The 14,428-nt window shown below is 41.8% G+C and overlaps 1 protein-coding gene across 5 annotated transcripts in view; it reads right to left on the bottom strand.

Annotated features, from left to right (window-relative positions):
- TRIO (trio Rho guanine nucleotide exchange factor) overlaps positions 1-14,428 on the bottom strand; it is a 269,555-nt gene that overhangs the window by 191,142 nt on the left and 63,985 nt on the right. For all 5 annotated transcript variants that reach the window (XM_020781274.3, XM_020781278.3, XM_072998502.2 and 2 more), the window contains exon 2: positions 8,239-8,313. In XM_020781274.3, the coding sequence (XP_020636933.3) occupies positions 8,239-8,313 (75 nt within the window). The remainder of the gene's footprint in view (positions 1-8,238; positions 8,314-14,428) is intronic.

Here is a 14,428-nt window from a genome sequence, read left to right as displayed (position 1 = left end):
GTGTCAAGTTCTGGAAACCACATTTTAAGAAGGATGCTAGCGAACTGGAGCAAGTTCAGAACAGGGGCGCAAGGATGATGAGGGGACTGTAAACCAAGCCCTATGAGGAAAGACTGAAAGAACTGGGCATGTTTAGCCTTGAGAAAAGAAGACTGAGGGGAGATATGGTCACCCTTTTAAAATATTTGAAAAGTAGTCATACAAAAGACTGGCAGGACCTGTACTTGATCATCCCAGAGTTCAAGACATGTAACAGTGGGCTCAATTTACAGGAAGCCAGATTTATGGTAGCCTAAATATCAGGAAAAATACTTAACTGTTAGAGCAGTATATCAATGGAACTGATTGCCTCAGGAGGTGATGCTCCAACACTGGAAGCATTCAAGAGAAAATTGGACAACCATCTGTCAGATATGCTTTGACTTGGATTCCTGCATTGAGCAGAAGGTTGGACTTGATAGCCTTATAGGCTCCTTCCAATTCAATTATTCTATAGTTCTAATACAATTTGATTCTTCTCTGGAAATGGACCTCAACTGTTATGTCTCAATAGGATTCAGACAACTTGGGAGTGGAATACTTGCAACAAAATATATCCACACCCCCATTCCAAGACATTTTGAACAAAATCATCCCCCGCTCCCGGCAGATGATATTGCACAAGAAGGAATGCCCACCCTATACAACAGCAGGACTCCATAGATTTTTTTAACTAGGTAACAATTTTTGTTGTCACCACTGAGCAGGTCTACTTGGAAGGTTTACAGGGCCCAGCACAGATATCTTAGTGGCTCTGCTGCTGACCCTTACACGGAACATGCATTGGGGGGAGGGGACTGTTGAGTAGACACAAGGTAGGATTAAATGGAACTCAATGAACCACTAAGGACACCCATGCTTTGCAGAAGCCCTCATCTAACTGTCCCAGCTGCCATTCTTGGACATCTCTGGCACTTCCTCCTTCCTATGTCTTTTGCAATGTCCAAAGATGTGGATAAGGGGTACGCTGTGATCTCAACAAAGCCCTTACCTGTTCCCTTGCCATAGCTCTACAGGGGTCATTTGTACCCTAGATTAGATGGGTGCTAACCAAGATATGACAGATTTAAGCTCAAACTAAATCCATCCCAACATATACAGCACACTAAGAACTGCCACCATCTACAGGGCAAAGAGTCACTGTACTATGACATATTGCACAGGAGAAATCTAACTCCCACTAGCTATCTTGTGAATCCAACAGCCTGCAACCTCTCAACACCCACCTTCGCTGTACTCTCTTTATTAACTTGGCTGAGAAGCCAAAGGCTTCATCACAAGACAAGATTGGTTAGGCTTTCATCAGATCAGTGGATTCAGGTATGTTTAAGCAAAATAGTCATAAGCCTAACAAGAAAACAGAAGTACTGTAAACAGAACAAAAATAGTAAAATGGTTCTACCTCTAAATATTTTCCCCAGCTGATATAATAGGTCAATTGGTTGGCTATATGTATATGCAGTTCCAGATTACTAAGCAACAGGCATTCAAATGAGTCAGCAATCAAAGTCCCTCTTGATGAAAGATGCAATATGGAATCTAGCTTTTGCTAACTATAGATGTAGCCACCCTGACAGAAGTTGAGAGGTTATATTTCCATGGAGCTTGACTGTCAAACTCTTGTGAGGGCTCAGTCTTAACTCTGAAGGATGTGGGCAGGGGGCGTACTGGAACAGGAGGTCATCTAAACTTGTTCTACCGTGTTTTCCCGAAAATAAGACAGGGTCTTATATTAATGTTTGCTCTAAAAATGCATTAGGGCTTACCTTCAGGGGAGGTTTAATTTTGTCATTTACAACAATCTACATTTATTCAAATACAGTCATTCATCTTCCTCTGGTTGTTGTACAATGGCAGAGGGTGGGGTTTCACTTAACTGGGGCTTATTTTTGGGGTAGGGCTTATATTATGAGCATCCTGAAAAATCATACTAGTCCTTATTTTCAGATCTTATTTTCACAGAAACAGGGTACTCAAAATACAATCCATGTCTAGGGTAAAATCTAGAACTGCCTTTCTAAAGGTGCCAGTTGTCTAAAGCTGTCTGGCTTGAGTGCATTCAAAGGAGACCTTTTTTGTGTTGCTGTCCCTCTGCACTGGAATTCTCTTCGTGAGTTCTGGAGAAGCATGACATTCTTGTAGGGATTCAGGGGTAGATGTACAGATGAATGGTTTCAAAGGGCCTTTGGAAATTAAGAGTGTTTTTTCCACTACAGTACTTGTATGGCAAGCATTTTTATATGGAAATGTACATAAGAGAAAATTGTTTAGACTGTTGCTAGGTTTTATAGCATTTCATCATTTACGTGAAGTATTTATTGTTGTGTGTCCTATTACGGTGTTAATTGTTGTTGTGTACTGTTCTCTGTCTCTCTGGGGAGATGAATGTCATGCAAATGAAAATTAAACAATAAAATAAATAAAACAAAGGCCAATAAAATTGTAGATATTTGCACCCTTTTCTTCAATCTAAACCTTCTTCCATCCTTGTTCATGTTCCTCCTTCTCAGCCAACTGCAATCTTCCTTCAGACACTTTGCATCTGGGGCTAGCTGTCTCTTCACTTCCTGTCCCCCAGGACTTGTTCCTTAACTTCTCTGCTCTTAGCCACAAAGTTGTTCTTGTCTCCAAGGCTTCTGTGAGGCTTGAATCCTAGAGAGATCAGTTTCTGTCCCCCATGAAAACTTAAAATGGCTATTTTAAAAAGCCACTGGAATGTTTGTCCCAGAGTTCTGCAATGTGAACTCTGCCAGTCAGCGTCAAAGGTTTCAGCACTAGAACAACATGCACAATGAAGCAGATTCTGCAAACTGCCTGCAGACTTGGCAACCGGTTTACACAATGGGTGTTATTATGCAAATGCAAATTATAAAAATTATAAAAATTATAAAAATTACAAAAATTACAATAATAATAATAATAATAATAATAATAATAATAACAACAACAACAACAACAACAACAACGATAATGATAATGATAATGATAATAATAATAATTTATTGTCATTGTAAGTATATACACAGTATACCCATACAATGAAATTCACAGACACCCAGAGATCAGACACATGCACACACATAAAATTCCCCAAACACTCCCCACCCACTAAAAGTCCCCCACTAAAAATACAAACATCTACACCGCAGGCCAAGTAACACAGTCCAACTAATTATTCACTACTGGTGGTCTTTAAGCTCATTATTAATTGCAATAATAAATAATTGCAAAAATAAACATAATCTCCAATATCAGGGCCACATGCCAGATTTGGGTGGTACTGGGACTAAACTGGATTTCTTTTAAAGGACCTCAATGCAAAGTTTTAAGAAGAAAGGCCCAGAATATCATTCCAATAAGGGCTCCTGAAGGGAAGGGAAGGGGGAGGATGCACCAGCAATAAACAGAGGGACAGACAGACATATTTATGGTATGCCATGTTGCCAAGCAACCGAGGGAGGCTCCCAGAGGTCGATGCAAAAAAAAGTGGATCATTTCCTCCAGCAGTTCAAAAAACAAACCAACAAAAAAAAAAAGAGCTCAAGTAATGTCAACATAGAAGGCAGGCTTGTCAAAACAAAAGGTAAAGGCTGAAGAGGAAGGAGGGGGAACTGCATGAACAGAAGTCTAAAATTGCAAGAGGAAGTGACAGGCTTGCAAGAAGGAAAAAAGCAATAAAGGGAGGAGGGTGCCATGGTAAGAAACAAGGCAACCGGGAATGTGAGGAACTAGCCCAAGAAATGGCAGTCAAAGAAGAACAGAAGACCCTGGGCAGCAGATGAAGGCAATTTATGATCCATTGTTTGATACCTTTCAAATCCCGGAAGTACTTCCCAGAGAGGCTTACACCAAGTGTGGCAACTACAAACAGCTTCCTGATTAATTAACTTGCCCAGAGGCTCAAACTACTACACCTAATCATTCATATGCCTCTCCACTGCACATTCCTTCTTAACATACCTGAGGGTAGGTCAACAGTATTCTCACCATAGTAGAGATTAGGGAGGAGGGAATAGTGGCAGAGGGAGCCTCTCTTTCTCACAGGCACATTCAGTTTAAGTCTGCACTGATTTAAACTTTATTAAATGAACAATGCAAAGAAATAGAGGAAAAGAATAGAAAAGGAAAAAACAGAGATCTGTTCAGGAAAATTGGAGATATTAAAGGAACATTTTGTGCAAAGATGAACATGATAAAGGACAAAAGTGGTAGGGACCTCACAGAAGCAGAAGACATCAGGAAGAGGTGGCAAGAATACACAGAGGAGCTATACCAGAAAGATTTGGATGTTCTGGACAACCCAGATAGTGTGGTTGCTGACCTTGAGCCAGACATCCTGGAGAGTGAGGTCAAGTGGGCCTTAGAAAGCTTGTCTAACAACAAGGCCAGTGGAGGTGATGGCATTCCAGTGGAACTATTTAAAATCTTGAAATATGACGCTGTTAAGGTGCTACATTCAATATGCCAGCAAGTTTGGAAAACTCAGCAGTGGCCAGAGGACTGGAAAAGATCAGTCTACATCCCAATCCCAAAGAAGGGCAGTGCCAAAGAATGCTCCAACTACCGTACCATTGCACCCATTTCCCACGCTAGCAAGGTTATGCTCAAAATCCTACAAGGTAGGCTTCAACAGTATGTGGACCGAGAACTCCCAGAAGTACAAGATGGTTTTCGAAGGGGCAGAGGAACTAGAGACCAAATTGCTAACATGCGCTGGATTACGGAGAAAGCCAGAGAGTTCCAGAAAAACATCTACTTCTGCTTCATTGACTATGCAAAAGCCTTTGACTGTGCCGACCACAACAAACTATGGCAAGTCCTTAAAGAAATGGGAGTGCCTGACCACCTTATCTATCTCCTGAGAAACCTATATGTGGGACAGGAAACAACAGTTAGAACTGGATACGGAAACACTGATTGGTTCAAAATTGGGAAAGGAGTACGACAAGGCTGTATATTGTCCCCCGGCTTATTTAACTTATATGCAGAATACATCATGCGAAAGGCAGGACTGGAGGAATCCCAAACCGGAATTAAGACTGCCGGAAGAAATATCAACAACCTCAGATATGCAGATGATACCACTCTGATGGCAGAAAGTGAGAAGGAATTAAGGAACCTTGTAATGAGGGTGAAAGAGGAGAGCGCAAAAAATGGTCTGAAGCTCAACATCAAAAAAACTAAGATCATGGCCACTGGTCCCATCACGTCCTGGCAAATAGAAGGGGAGGATATGGAGGTAGTGACAGATTTTACTTTCTTGGGCTCCATGATCACTGCAGATGGTGACAGCAGCCACGAAATTAAAAGACGCTTGCTTCTTGGGAGGAAAGCAATGATAAACCTCGACAGCATCTTAAAAAGCAGAGACATCACCTTGCCGACAAAAGTCCGAATAGTCAAAGCTATGGTTTTTCCTGTACTGATGTACGGAAGTGAGAGCTGGACCATAAGGAAGGCTGACTGCCAAAGAATTGATGCTTTTGAATTGTGGTGCTGGAGGACACTCTTGAGAGTCCCCTGGACTGCAAGGAGAACAAACCTATCAATTCTAAAGGAAATCAACCCTGAGTGGTCACTGGAAGGACAGATCCTGAAGCTGAGGCTCCAATACTTTGGCCATCTCATGAGAAGAGAAGACTCCCTGGAAAAGACCCTGATGTTAGGAAAATGTGAGGGCAAGAGGAGAAGGGGATGACAGAGGAGGAGATGGTTGGACAGTGTCATCGAAGCGACCAACATGAATTTGGCCCAGCTCCGGGATGCAGTGGAAGACAGGAGGGCCTGGCGTGCTCTGGTCCATGGGGTCACAAAGAGTCGGACACGACTAAATGACTAAACAACAACAACAAATTAAACTTGAGATTTCTGAGTGCAAACAGCAGAGCGCAACAGGTAGAGGAGATCCGAACATTAACTCCATCATACAACTAAATCAGCAGTATTAGCAACTTCCGTTAGCAAGAAGCTACCTCCAAGGTGCTCATTTGAGCCTTGGCTTTCTGACAAACAATCTGGCTGAAGATGATAGGAGAAGTCGGGCGTAGTTTTAACACCCCCCAATTTCACGCTGCTAAAACAAATAGAGCTAGGAGGCAGAACACATCCTCTTAAGTAGTCAGTTGCTTGGGGATTGTTTGCGGGGGTGGGGGGGGAACTGCTGCATGATAATCCCAACAGCTTTTAAAGTGTTTAAACTTGAAAGAATGTCACAGCCCTGCAACCCTATTTAACAGCCATAAACCATTAAAGCAACCTGCTTGGTCAATCCCTTGAAGGTTAACTAGTGCTGTCTGAGGCTGCAGCTAGTTCATTTCAGCTTTAGGATTCCGGGAGACAGTCTTTCATCCACTTGGTCCCAATTCCCACTCTTGTATTGAGGAACTCACTGGTTCTTAACCTTGGGTTACTCAGGAGTTTTGGACTGCAACTCCCAGAAGCCTTCACCACCAGCTGTCCTGATTGGGGTTTCTGGGAGTTGCAGTTCAAAAGCATCCAAGTAGCAAAGGTTAAGAACCACTGGAGGAACTAGCCAGTTTAGAAAGGCTGTTATAAAAACATGGGGCACCAGAGAGCAGATAAGCAAACAGCTCAGGAGACAGTCAGGATCCATCTTCTGGTTTCTTGTGGGACTAGGTTAACAAGTCAAGGAAGGTCACAGGAACCTATGTGCGGGAGAAAGTGTCCTTCTGACCTCTTTCAGATCAAAAGAGTGAGCAGACAATACTAAAGTGTGTTTTGAGTAGGGTTGCAGAGTACACACCTGGGAGACTTTTGATATATGTTTCTGAGTTTTTCCTGGTTTTTTGTTTGTTTGTTTGTTTAAAAAAACTAGAGGAACACAACACATTGATGGAAACAAAAGTTATGTTGCAATCTTAGTCTGGATCAATACATCTACCAAGCACAAGTCGCATACAACAAACAAATGACCTTGTCACTGAGGAACAGCAATCATTTACTGAACATTTGGAAGACGCTCAACCAAAATATTAAAAACCCACAAATATATTTACGGAAAAGAATCAATGATATATTTTTGATCAACTCATAAAAACACTGTTGTGGAACAAGTAGTGAAGGGATGGGAAAGCACAGATGCAAGGGCAGGCGGATTAATTAAAACTGTTAATTTACTGGAGCTGCTCCTACTTCTTTAAGATAATACACTGAAGGAAGAGTAGATTCCTGATGTGCAAAACTGTGTTACATCTTCTGAATGTAAAATCTCACAGTGCTAATACACCATCTCCTGGACTGTAATCTTTACAATTAACATGGGAACGAGTTCCATTTAAACCTGCAAGACTGACTTGTGAGTAAACATGTACCCAATTGCATTGTGAATGACCAGTAACTACAACTGGACAGGAATGGAGACTGACCTGTTAAAGAAAGTGGGGCTTCTCCCTGCACCCATCAGACCCCAATTTAAGCTAGTCCTGTCTCTACTTTACTTAGAGAGTGGCAGACAACTCTCCCTCCCTCCAGCAGGGCATAAATTACAATGGGGTGGAAGCCTTCTGAAACAACCCAAGAAACTAATCTTCAGTTCAGACAGACGCTGAATAGGACATACTCAGGATTACAGTGGTGCCTTGATTTACGAACTTAATCCGTAATGGAATAGTGTTCATAAATCAAAATGTTTGTAAGTCAAAGCAGCATTTCCCATAGGAATGCACTGAAACTCAATTAATCCATTCCGGATTTTTTTTTTCTTATGTCAAGGCACAGTTTGTAAGTCAAAGCATTCGTTCCCATAGGAACTAATGCAAAATTGGTTAATCCGTCCTCTACCACTAGGGGGAGAACCAAAGATGATTTAGGTTTAAAAAGGGGCAGGAAAGGAGGGAGACAGAGAGAGAGAAGACAATGGGGGAGGGAGAGAGTGTGGAGTCTAAAACACATGCTAAACCAAGACATTAGAATTTCCCGGCCTTTTCCCCTGCCTTTTTTCTGTTCGTAAATCAAAGCTCCATTCGCAAGTCAGAGCAAAATTTTGTGAACGGACCTGTTCATAACTCAAAATGTTCATAGGTCAAGACGCCACTGTAGTTGGTACGACCTGCTGTTGACTTTGACTTTACCTTCCATTGGCCATGAACCATGTCTTGCCAGTCTTGATAGGTAGCAACTGCCATGGAGAGACAGTCAACAAATACAGCTCATGGTTATGAACAAAATGCATCCCCTTACCTGACAGGTACGCAACTTTCTCCTTCAAGATAGGCAGGACTTCCATAGCTTTCATTTCATCATTTTTTCGAAATCCTGAAAAGGCAAAGAATATGGGTGTTACAAGTCTTCAAAGCCAGTATTCCCCACAAGAAAACCAAGTTATGAGTGCAAAAGAATCCTGCAACTTATTTTTCTGGAACTGCAACACCTTATTTTATGGCACAAATTTTCACAGACTGCCCGTCCATTGCAGTAGTCAAAGAGAAGCTGCATTGTGAGAGTCCTCTGATAATGCAGACTGTCTCAGACTTTCACCAAGGCTTTCACACATGATATCCTCTTTCACAGGTCACATATACAATTAAAATCACATGCACTTTCTGAAATCCTGTTGCTCTCTTATGCATGCAGAAGGATTCAAACTCTTCTAGCTGGCAATTAATGAGTCCCTTTTTTTACTCCTAAGCACTCCTGAGAATCTCAGCAGCGAATCATTTATTGCAGACTAGAAGCAACTAACTATTACACTGTTTGCCTTCCTCATGTGTAACAAAGTACAGTAATAGGATTTAAGCTACCAAGTATTTCAGAGGACTTTGTTTTTCTATACAAAAAGAAAGGTAGGTCTTCAACAAATTATGAAAATATGAGGCTCCATCATTTTGCCAGGCCAAGGGGGGGGGGTTTAAACAGCTGTCAACATCCTTTCAAGAGCAAGTAACCAATTAAGATGGAATGAAGAGAATGCAATGCTTTGATGGGGCCAATATCTTCTCCACTGTGGTTTTGTTTCTGTCTCATTATGCTTATGCTGCCAACTGAAGCCAATTCCAAATTAACAATTTTTGTTTTTAAAGCCAGAATGAAAATCTGATGGGTATTTCAACTGCATCAGACCTACTTTTAACACAATATCATCACTAAGTGAAGTACTGTGATGTTCAGGTTTCCTATCAAAGATACATTCAATCCATTGCATATGATTCAAGCTCATTAAAGACAAGAGTGCTTTAGCTTATGGCAGTTTCAGCATGGCGTTTATTTTGGGACTCCAATGCAGCACACTAGAACAACTGGTCCAAGGATTTCAATGACTCATGCCTACGCATGGCACTACTCCATCAACAATCTTCCCAGTAAACCAAGATACAAACTGGGGAAGGGGAAGAAAGACAAGCATCAAGGAGGGAACGAGGCCCATGTAGGAAAAGGGACAATAACTCACTAACAGAACACACATACTGCACACAGAAACTCTTAAAAGTCCAAGTCACAATTTCTGCTTTCAAATCAAGCCTAAGAAACTTTTAATGGGTGAAGCCAAATCCAACTCAGCAACTTGACCATAAGGTAAAGGTAAAGGTTCCCCTTGACAATTTTTGTCCAGTCGTGTTCAACTCTAGGGGGCGGTGCTCATCCCCGTTTCCAAGCCATAGAGCCAGCGTTTGTCCGAAGACAACCTTCCGTGGTCACATGGCCAGTGCGACTTAGACACGGAACGCTGTTTACCTTCCCACCGAGGTGGTCCCTATTTATCTACTTGCATTTGCATGCTTTCGAACCGCTAGGTTGGCGGGTGCTGGTACAAGTGACGGGCGCTCACTCCGTCGCATGGATTCGATCTTACGACTGCTTGGTCTTCTGACCCTGCAGCACAGGCTTCTGCGGTTTAGCCCGCAGCGCCACCACGTCCCACTTGACCATAACCATACCTAAATGTTGCATTTACAAGCTGGATGAACCCTAACAAAGCTCACCTTCAGCCCTCCCCTCAACCACATGGAGAAGGCTGCAAATATTTCAGTTCTATTTCAGAGAATCCTGACTTTGTCTACAAACCAATGGCATGGATTTATCAATTTGAGTCAGTTTCAACACAAGCCAATTTCACAACTAACAGTAATACCACCACCCTAGTCTGCATCCAGTCCTATATAGGCAACACTCTGGTTTGTGTGCAAAAAGCCATGATTATCTGAAAGTAAACTAAACATAACCGAGGTCTCCTTCTGACCTCACATATGTAGAGGGTAAGTGAGAATGACACATGGCAGAGGCTTGCTCAAATGCATTTCAGCATCCTGCACCCAGCCCTAAGGTATTATACAACAATGCAATTGCTGTGAGCTGCCAGGTGCTTGATAATTCCTATTTTTCCAGTCCTGAGCAGGGTATAAGAGCCAAAATTACCAGAATTTAGGATTACCAGTGGGTCACAAATAATGCTGAATGAATTAATGGACAGCAGACAAGGGAGGGATTAATGGATGTTTAAAATGGGGAAAAAATCTCATGAGAAAATGTTTTTTAAAATTACAGTGTAAAACAAGTAAGGTCTACTATGAGGGAGGTGGTGTTGCTGCGGGTTAAATCGCAGAAGCCTCTGTGCTGCAAGGTCAGAAGACTAGCAGTCGTAAGATCAAATCCACGCGACAGAGTGAGCTCCCGTCGCTTGTCCCAGCTCCCGCCAACCTAGCGGTTCAAAAGCATGTAAAAATGCGAGTAGATAAATAGGTACCACCGTGGTGGAAAGGTAATGGCGTTCCGTGTCTAGTCGCGCTGGCCACGTGACTATGGAAACTGTCTTTGAACAAACACTGGCTTCATGGCTTGGAAACGGGGATGAGCACCGCGCCCTAGAGTCGGACACGACTGGACTAAATGTCAAGGGGAACCTTTAGCTTTACCTAAGGTCTATTATGAAAGAGGACTTGCTCCTTGTGACTTTAGGATTGAAGATGTGGCATATGCACAAAAATGCAATCTGCACCCCATTGATGAGTAGCAATTTGTCACAAAGACTTAGGTGATTTTCTTTACTCGTAAATAAAGCAGCAGCAGAATTCTGGCTGGTTTTTATCTCATAAGAGATTTCAATATTAAAATATATGTATAACAAATGAACTAATGCAGTTATAAGCTCTTAACTCACAAACTGCTATTCTCCATCACATACATTTGAGCTACAGCCTGCTTTCCACATAACCCCCCTGTGATAGGGTTTGTTAGAAATTTGAAGCAGCTCTTCTCTTTTGGCGGGAAATGACGACTGAGCCTCTTTTGAAATATTAACAGATTTATTTGCTTTAACATTTGGTGATTCCACAACAACTTCTATGGATTCAAAACAAGTGAGATCTGGCAACTGTCCAAAGTGTGAAGACGAGAACTCCATCTGTAAATTGGCAAGGTTCATTGAGAGACTGCCCCAAAACATTCCCAGTCGGTGGGTTTCCTCATTGGAGCACTCCGAACCGCGCAAATTGTCCCGCAACAAGGGTGTCTGGCCCAATCTCCCTCCGGTGGTTGGCTGAAGGATTGGTCTGGTCGGATCACTCTCCTCAAGTGACCTGGTCCCCGCAGAAAGACCACAACTGTCCATTCTTGTGCCTCTGTCAATCTTCCCTTTCCCTTTGACAAGTTGGGGTCAGGCAGTAATCCTCCTACCTTCAAATTTAGGGAAATCTTCTAATAACCCTCACACTCTTTCATATCTCTTTTCACCTTTCTCTCTCTCTCTACTTATCTCCTCTTTCCTTCTCTCTCCCCTGGATATACTAAAAACTCTCCTCCACCTTTCAGCTTTTATATCCTCCTCCCATACTGGTACAATTAACTCCTCCTTTTCCCTTCTCCACCAGACAGATTTCAACTTTCTCTTCTCTTTCTTCTACAATCAACTCTTCCTGTTCTATTACAGTGGTGCCTCGCAAGACGTACTGAATTCATTCTGCAGTTAATGTTGTCTTGCGAAACGCGTTTTCCCATAGGAATGCATTTAAATCTAATTAATGCGCTCCTATGGGCAAAAAAAAGTCAGAACAAAGTGAAATTTGGTTTACAAAGGGTTTATTAAGTACTCTTTAAAGCCATACATATTGCACAGATGATTTTAAAAAACTTCAATCAAAAAATGTAACTTTTTAAACATCATAGAAAAACATTTAAAAATTAGCAAACATGAGGCAGGAACAAAACATGGAAAATATTCTTCTTGCGAAGCACGGTCACAGGAACATTTGTCTTGCAAGTCATCAAGCCCATTGCCAAAACCATTTGTCTTGCGAGGTTTTTGTCCTGTGAAGCATTTGTCTTACGAGGCACCACTGTATTTCCCTCTCTCCTATCTACATCTCTATTCGTGAGGACGGCTCACACTGTTCCTTCTCTCTTTTTCCTATCTCTCTTTCACACACACCCATGATGGTTGAGGTCAAGCACTATAGATACAACAAAGTGGCTGAAATACTACTGCTTAGTGCAGTGGTTACCAAACTTGAGTAACCCAAGTGTTCTTGAACTGCAATTTCCAGAAGCCTTCAGTACTCACTGTGCTCCCTAGGTTTCTGGGAATTGCAGTCCAAGAACCCCTGGGTTGCCCAACATTTGGCTTAGTGTAATAAGTCACAACGACAGTAGGCTGACTGAATCGGCAGGAATCTACTGAGTCAACTCCTCTATAGGTTCCAGTGATTCAATGGGCCTATTCTAGCTGAAACTTATTAGACTAACTAAGCAACAGGTTTTCAGTCAGTAAGTCGTGTACTATATAGATTAATGTGCAAAGAATATTTAGGGCACAATCCCAAATATGTATACGCCCCAGTGGACACAGGGGAACTTTCTTTTGGGTTAGCATGCATACATGGAATTGCACTACACAGCTGTTACCCAAAAGAGTGTGGACATTTTTCCCCTATCAGAAAATGTTGGTTATCATGTTTGCTAGAAGACAATATTGCTTCTTGTCCTTATGTATCCATGACAAGTCAAGCAAAAAATACTGTATTTTGGAATTGCCCCCTTAATCTGTTGAACATGCTCTAGTCCAACAGGAAAGTGGAAAGCACGGCCAGAGGGTTGTGACCACATCCCTTAAGAGCAGATCCTGGGACAAAACATTTTAAACACAGCTACGTATAGCTTTCTGAAAACTGTCTTATCACCCCTGCTTGTTTTTCAGAGTAACTCAATACACACTACTTGCTGGCGGTGACACATTATTTTAGGATTAATTTTAAAAATACATTTCAAGATACAAAAGTTACCCCTTAAAGCAACCCTCTTCATAATTATGCAGGGGTCTTAAGCTCATGATGAAGTTGGCTTGCTTTGAAATACACAGCGGTTTGTTTTAAATTGCTACTGCTGGTTTGTAGGTGGGATCCTATGGAAATGAAAGTATGCAGAACGAATTACATTCGTTTTGCGAGGCAGCACTGTATGTGTTACTCATTGCTAGCTACTTGATAGGTATCACGGTTTTAGGCTTCAGGGAAAACCATGCAATTGTTTCTGCCAGCCAAACAAATTTTGTTTCTGCCAGCCAAATTTTATTCAGGAAACAAGAATTTAAAAAGGTGGGAACTTGATTTAAATCCCCTACTGAAAACCAGTCATTTTGTCGATTACTTAAATCAATCCAATCCAGCCTGACTCAGCATAAGAATGCTGGTGTAATAATCCTGCCCCACATACCTTCTTTTCTGGGCACTGTCTCTTATTCCTGCAAACAAATGCTGAGTCAAGCAGCCTAGAAATCTCCCATGTGGACAAACACCTCAGGCCACATTTCTTCAACAACTGGATGAAATGCTGTCCAAACTCTTTGTACAACCAACTGCCTTGGGATAATTACAATTTCAAAACTGTGGGCAGACTTCCTAAACCACAATTAATGGAAGCAGTCTCCAATTTCATTTGCATGTATTGGTAGAAAACGCACTTAGCCCTAGGTTCAAACATAAGACCGACTCATTGGGAACTTTCTCTAATCAGTAGTTTAATTCTATGGGTCTTGATCCTCTTACAGGAATGTCTGATCCTTCAAAGAAAAGGTTCAGCTTGGAGACATGAAACGCTAGATATCTCAGTGGTTTGGTTGGGAGTTCAATTCCCCACTGTGCCTTCTCAACAGGGGCTGGACTCGATGATCCAGGTGGTCCCTTCCAGCTCTACAGTTCTAATATGATGATGATTACTATTACCTGAACTAGATAGAAACACAGAAGTTTTATACCTCTAAAGAGTTTGTACATAGGTATTAGCATTAGCTTATATGCTTTTCAGACAAACCTTTTAACACAGGCACTTAAAAGGCTCCAGAATGAGATAAACCTACACCAAAAGTGGTGCAGGAAAGTCCCATTTATGGAAGAAGCAGAACATTTTTTCACTGGCACAAATTGATATTATTGGTTACCTAGTC

The sequence above is a fragment of the Pogona vitticeps genome, chromosome 4 (assembly GCF_051106095.1).
Source record: "Pogona vitticeps strain Pit_001003342236 chromosome 4, PviZW2.1, whole genome shotgun sequence".
Lineage (NCBI taxonomy): Eukaryota > Metazoa > Chordata > Lepidosauria > Squamata > Agamidae > Pogona > Pogona vitticeps.
Note: the sequence above shows the minus strand (reverse complement) of the source record. Positions and strands in the feature narration are given on the sequence as shown.